Consider the following 7,000-nt stretch of genomic DNA (forward strand, 5'->3'; position numbering starts at 1 on the left):
CAACATTTTAGTTTATGCAACAAATTTATGTGTAGCTAGATATTTTAGTAATCTTTAATCACCTGTGTTCTTCCAGAGGTGTGGGTAGTACTCCTCTAATGCTGTTGACACCATTCAAGATATGAACTACAACATACTAATTTAGCTTAGTATGCTTATTGTATCCAGAGAGCTGAGTCAGAGATCAGGGCCTTGTTGTTCTAAGTGTTGTACAAGTATTATGTTGTTTATTAGTACTATTATGTAAAGCTGCTTCTGTGACTTTCACAGTAAGGTCACATATTGCACTTAAACTGTTTGGAAAAAACATCCAGAAAGTGAACTCATTTTTAACTTAACTCATTTTTCTTATATTTAGAAAAGTGTGTTAGAGATGCTTTATAACTACATGCTTCTACTTCTAGAATATTTCTGCAACAACAAGGTTTTTTAACTTCTTTAAAAGTTAGCATAAACATCAGTAACTTAATATCTCTCATATATTGTAAATGGACAGATTTGAGTAAGCATTTTAATTTTGATTTTGCTTATTAACATAGGTTCGACAACAGTTTCCTCCTCCAATTGGTTGGACAGCCACTGAAGCTCCTACACAGGTCACTGTTGAAAACCATCCAGTTCAAGAAACCACCTTCCATGTAACCCCTCAACAACAGAATGCATTACATCATCATCACGGAAATAGCTCTCACCACCACCACCATCACCACCACCACCACCACCATCATGGACAGCAAGCCTTGGGTAGCCGGACCAGGCCGAGAGTCTACAATTCTCCAACAAACAGCTCCTCCACCCACGATTCTATGGAGGTGGGCCACAGTCACCACTCCATGACATCCCTGTCTTCCTCAACTACTTCTTCCTCTACATCTTCCTCCTCTACTGGTAACCAAGGCAATCAGGCCTATCAGAACCGCCCAGTGGCTGCTAATACCTTGGACTTTGGACAAAACGGAGCTATGGACATGAATTTAACAGTCTACTCTAATCCGCGCCAAGAAACTGGCATAGCTGGACATCCAACATACCAGTTTTCTGCTAATACAGGTCCTGCTCATTACATGACTGAAGGACACCTTGCAATGAGGCAAGGAATTGATAGAGAAGAGTCTCCCATGACAGGAGTTTGTGTTCAGCAAAGTCCTGTGGCTAGCTCGTGACTAAACTGAAACTAAGTTTGTTTCTTGTGTGTTTTTATAGAAGTGGTGTTTTTCCAAAAACAAAGTGCAAAGCTGCTTGAATCAGAAGGAGATAAACTCACTGAACCGCTACAGGAGGGCAAAGCTGACTATTTTTTTAAACTTGAAAAGATTGCAAAGGGACAATGAGTTTTTTTTTTGTTGGGTTTTTTTTGTTTGGTTTTTTTTTTTTTCTTTTTTTTTTTTTTTTTGTTTTTTTGTTGGTTTTATTTTTTAATAGCCATGTCTGGACCCACGTTAATGGATAGCTTAGTGGTGTTCACTTTTTGCTTCCCCCATTTTAACTTGCCACAACATAGTCATAGTTTGGTTTTTTGGGGAGGGTTTTTTTTTTTGGTCTCATTCAACAGGGGTTATTGTTCAAACATTAGTTGTAGTTCCAAACTAGTTTCTTTTTAAAGGCATTGCACATGATTTATAAAAAGGCCCTTTGAAGTTTTTGGGTGGGAGGGGAGTGAGTAATATATATATATTTTTTTTAGTTCCCCAAACAAACATGGGCACAGAAATGCAGTACTGTAAGAAAGAGGGACCTTCAGATTACACAAATATATATTCTTCAGCTGTAAAAAGGGACGGTTGTGATGGAGTTTGTAAGGCACATTGAGCATGCTAAGTGGCGGTGATCAGAACTCTCCTTTTCTGAATCTACTGAGGATCAAAGCAGCAATTGTAATGGGATTCTGTGGGTCTCATATTTTGGGAGGCCACAGTCAGTTAGTATTGAAATATGACTGGTTTCATAACTGAGGTGCACTGAGAAGCAATCAACGGGTCGGTCCTGGCCAGTCCTGGGGAGGTCTAAGTGGTGGTCTTTGGGATAACCTTTGGCCTTATGGATTTGGACTCTTAAGTTAGAAGAGCCTACCATTTCAGATGCAATCACTTTTGGACATGCTTTTGCAGACAGTCCTTAATGCTGAAAACACAGAGAATGGGTAATTCAAGAGGCCTTTCTTTTAAAATAGACTTTTGTGACCCACTTATTGTAAGGTATTGCAAGGTCACTTTGCGTGTGTCATAAAGTTGACTTCCTTATTGGTTGAAGGTCACAGGAGTAGTGGTTTGCGTTTGATGGAAATAGCTACAACTGTGTCCCTTCCTGCTTTTTACTTTTTTCTTTTGCTTTTTCTCGGCACGTGGTTTCTCCACCATTACTTCTGCACAAAGACGTCTTCTGTTCATCCTGAACATTTTTAAAAATGCAGAATTTTATGTGACTGCTTTTTTGCCTCACAATTATGCTGTGAATTTTACAAAAATTTATTTTCTTTTTTGATAATTTATTGTACCAAAGCTGTTTTTATAGCACATAGATGTCTGTAACCAATAATGTAGCAGTTCTGCACTTTGACACAAGGTGTAACTAGACCATTTTTAAATGTCAGTTGAAAATTATGGCTGTACTATTGCTTAAACAAAACTGGAACTGTTGTTGAATTCATAGCCAATACATTTACAGCAATCTGTGTACTGAACATAATAGATTGACATCTACTTCGAGACTATAACATCTGTTACATTATAAATGTGTTCAGGCTTCTGAAGGTAAAAGGGACACTAGATCCAGAAGCTATGAAACCAGCAGTTGATTCTTGTATTCCTTATTAACATAATTGTAAACTTGAAGGCAAGACCTTGATTGCATGAACAGGTCCAAAATAATAGTCTGAGTAAAGCAAAACACTCACATGAGACCTGAGGTTAGCAGGCTGTATTTAACAGGTGCCTAATTTTTGGGTAACGCTGCCTTAATATAACACAGTCAGCTTGGCAGTTGCAAAATTTATGGGCCCATTCAGAGATTTGTTTGGATGAAAAGTAAAAGCTCCGTGGAAAACATTTGAAAGAAGAAGGGTAATTCATTGATTGCCCATCCCAGATTAACATTCTTTGCCCATTATATATTACAGAAGCAGTGATCTACCTCTGCCAGTAAGCCCTTCTAAAAGTTAATTTAGCAGAAAATTCAGAGTTCAGACTGGTCGGTTCCATGCGGCGAAGTCATTCTTTCAGACTAAAAGGTGAAATTTTTTATACTTACAGTGGCAACGCAGCAGCTGACTACCATGCGAATGGGAATGAATACTTGGGATTAACCATTTTTTTCCTTGTAAATCATGATTTTTTTTTTTTTAATCAAGCAATCCTTTTTTTTGGTTTTTTCTTTTTTTTTTTTTTTTTGTATTGACATGTCAACCCTGTGGATGAATTTTTTTTTCCTGTTTTCTTTCTGGTTTTGTCTTTTAACTCGGTAATTCAGAGAAGTTTACAGGATTTGGAAGGCTGTCACCTTAGAAACAGGATGCTGAGTTTAGCAATATAAAAAGGAATCCAGTACTTACTGCTGTCTAGGAATATAAGGGTAATATGAAATCTGGGTAATTTTTGTGTGCGCGGGTTTGCCACACCTTAGCAAGCGCCAAAAAATAAAGCAGTTAAAAAGAAAATCTGCATAAAGAAGAAATCATAAAATCCAGTGCTTCTGCATACTGTGTTATGTTACAGTCCAGTTTTGTGTGCTTTACTACACAGTTTGGTTACAGGACTTCTGTGCATTGTAAACATAAACAGCATGGAAAAGGTTAAATACCTGTGTTCAGATTGTAAGATCTAGTCCGGACTTGCTGTGTATATTGTAACGTTAAATGAAAAGACAAGCCCTTTGTATTATAGTCATGCAGTCTTATGTATGATAAACAGTTGAATAATTTGTCCTCAGACTCTTTACTGTGCTTTTTAAAAAAAGAGTAATTTAAGAAAAAATGTAAACATAGTAAATCTTCCTATGCAATTAACCTACTCCAAGCCATGGTATGGTAGGTATAATTATACTATAATATGTAAATATCAGATACATTGAAACAGACTTAAAAATATGAAAGTAAAAGTTGGAGGCATAACAGATAATTTTGAGTTTTTAATTGAAACAGCAAGGTATACAAATCATTGATGTATGAACACAGCTCTGCTTGATTCTGATGGACTGTACTTGTAGTTTGAGTTCTTTATATTATCATCTGTTAGTTTGAATGTTCTTATATGCACTGCAGCTTTCTACCTATTACAGACTAGCTGATGTTAAGGCCAGAAGTGACCATGGTCATGAAGTAATCTGACTGGCATGCCATTACCCCTAGAATTCAATCTAGTTATTTCTGCATCATGAAGTCCATGTCTTTTGGGTGCAGTAGAACATACTTTTGAAAAAGATAGCTGATTTTCATATAGATTCTTCAAGTGTGAGGGTTTTTCCGTGTCTCTTGAGTGATTCAGCTAGATTTCCATACTCTTAGTCCTCCTCCAGTTTTAGGACTGTTTAGTTACAGCTGCTGGCCATCAGATAGCTAGCTGCCTATTAGAATAACAAATAACTACTCTAGTTTTAAACTATTTCACTTTATTCACATAAAAAAATATGTTAACTTTAATAACCTGTATAGATGGAGTTCCTTAAATCTCTAACTGTAAAGCTTTTTCGGCTCTTCTGAAACTTCAGATGTTTTAAAATCCATTCTAAAAGCGTGGGCAGAAGAACTGCATACAGCATCTGGTAGTGATTTGGGTATTGCTGTGTGCGTGTAGTATGTGCAGGTACATTCTTGAACCTTTCAGTTTATATCTTCGCTTGTTTGTTTATACCTCCGAGGATTGCATTTTTAAATCTTTCAGTCTTAGTTATTTGCATTAAAAGATTGTAAATTTAGATGATTATCCATCATGATTCCTAAGTCCTTTTCAGAACTGCTGCTTTTCCAGGATGTGGTCTTCCATCCTGTAAGTATAATGATGTCTGAATGGGACTGGTTTACAGAAGGGTTGGATTCACCTGTAGGTGTGGCTTGTCTTCATTGTTTATCACTCTACCATCGTTACTTTCATTAAACCATCAATGTGCTTATATTTTAGTCTTGATAACTGAAAACTCTTAAATACCTTGAAAGATAATTCCTGTTGAAACCCATCAGGAACATCCTTTTTTAATGAGGAAGTAATCTAAAACTCTAACCCTCTGACACAGCGTGGTGAATATGTTGTGTTGATTTACAGAACAAAATACGTATCAGTAAGATCATTATGTGGAACTTCTGAATAGTATGTAAGTATCTCTCTAGTCAAGATTACACAAGTAACTGACAACAAAGTAAGAGTTATTGCTGAGTGTTGACCTCATGAGGATAGTTTTTATATAGCATGACTCTGGCAAGTGATGTACTTTAAAGGATTGGGTATTAGAATTGCACAATATCTTTCATCTGTCAAGGAGAAACGATACCATGCCAAATTGTAGTTTTCTGTTAAATATCCCTGATTTTGTGGGGTTCTACAGAAGTAACCTGATGGTAAAAAGTTTGCAGTTGGTATTTACTTCTCCACTTCATAACAATAGTTGAACTATTTTTTACTTAGTGATCAAGATGCATTGTTTTTATTGCAACAGTTCTCCATACTAGCCCTATCAAATATATGTGGTCTGCCTAGGCCCAAGAGGATTTGTAGTTTCTGTTGTTCATTATATTTTATGCTAGATGTTACAGAGTGTCACAGAGTTCAATCACAAGATGGTCACAGTGACTGTCTCTGAGGACCTGAATGATACGAGAAGGTGATACACTTCATAAACCAGACAAAGGTGGTAGTTAAAATTTTAAACTTCAGGCTCCTCTGCTGAACAGGAGAGAGAATATTTAATTCACTTTAATCGATGTTCAGAGATTCAAGTGGGAAAGCAAGGATAGATGATTTAGAAGAGGATAAAGGTTGGAATTGAAAAGATGTTCTGTGTGGGAGGGACTCTAACCAATGTGAATAATAGCATAGGGAGGAGAGAGAAATATCCTTCGCTTGAGTGGAGTTATGCAGTCCTTAATTGAAAGAGAGACTAAGAAATTTCTGTAGTCCTAGGAGAGCATTGAAAGTGAGACCAAGAAATTTCTTTTATATAGTCCTAGGAAATCGTGTGAGGGAAGGTAAATGAAAAACTTTAATGGCAATGTTGAATGAAGCTTAACAGTTCTGCTTTCATTGGAAAATAAGTTTTTCACAGAAGGTTGGATTCTAGTAATTAACGTGAGAGATGTCTAGAATGTAGCTGCATGGTCTGTTTCAAGGTAGATTTGAATCCAGACTGTTTATCAAGTGGCAAGACTTGGGTCAAATCTGGAAGTTTGCAAGAGAGCAGAAATGGAAGTTGGGATTATTTTATTGCAATTTAGAAAGGCTAAATTGAAGAAGGAGGATTTGATTTCTGATGGCAGACCAAACGAGCATATGCTGGAGGGATCAGTCTGGCAAAAGCAGTAGGAATGGATAGAGTGGATTGTCAGCATTTAGCAACTTGAAGGGATTTTAATTTATTTACTAACTAGGGCTGAGACATATAGGTTAAAATGGGCTGAAAGCAGAGCCTAGTGAGACCTTAAAAGGTGCAAACAACAGTAGATGTTATAAATCAAGTTTTAGAACTGTAGGAATAAAAACCCAAACCCAAGCAGAGTATTTTATTGAGTGATTACCTGTTAAAACTTCTACCTGTGTTTAGGAGGACGAGAATGGAAGTGAGACTGACCAAAAACATCCTTAAAAAAAATTGTTGCCATGGAGTAGAGGGGGCACAGGATCTATACCTGAAAGATGTTTTATTGTGGATCCACCTTAGGTACTCATTCCTAAGGCAGGACCTCCTCTGCTTAACAAGCAACTTTTCCTCAGTGTGCAACAGTGAAAAGTATCCCAGCTAAAGCACGATATACAGTGTTACAGTGAAAAGCTGCTGAACCTAAAGCAGAAAACTAGCA

The 7,000-nt window shown here is 37.0% G+C and overlaps 1 protein-coding gene across 3 annotated transcripts in view; it reads left to right on the forward strand.

Annotated features, from left to right (window-relative positions):
• Positions 1 to 6,767, forward strand: part of DYRK1A (dual specificity tyrosine phosphorylation regulated kinase 1A) — a 90,551-nt gene extending 83,784 nt beyond the window's left edge. For 2 of the 3 annotated variants that reach the window (XM_030477851.1, XM_030477850.1), the window contains exon 12: positions 540 to 6,767. In XM_030477851.1, the coding sequence (XP_030333711.1) occupies positions 540 to 1,163 (624 nt within the window). In that variant the 3' untranslated portion in view covers positions 1,164 to 6,767. The remainder of the gene's footprint in view (positions 1 to 539) is intronic. The other variant, XM_030477849.2, reaches the window with a different exon arrangement.
• The last annotated feature ends 233 nt before the right edge of the window (positions 6,768 to 7,000 follow it).

This window comes from Strigops habroptila, chromosome 2, assembly GCF_004027225.2.
Source record: "Strigops habroptila isolate Jane chromosome 2, bStrHab1.2.pri, whole genome shotgun sequence".
In the NCBI taxonomy this organism is placed as follows: Eukaryota; Metazoa; Chordata; class Aves; order Psittaciformes; family Psittacidae; genus Strigops; species Strigops habroptila.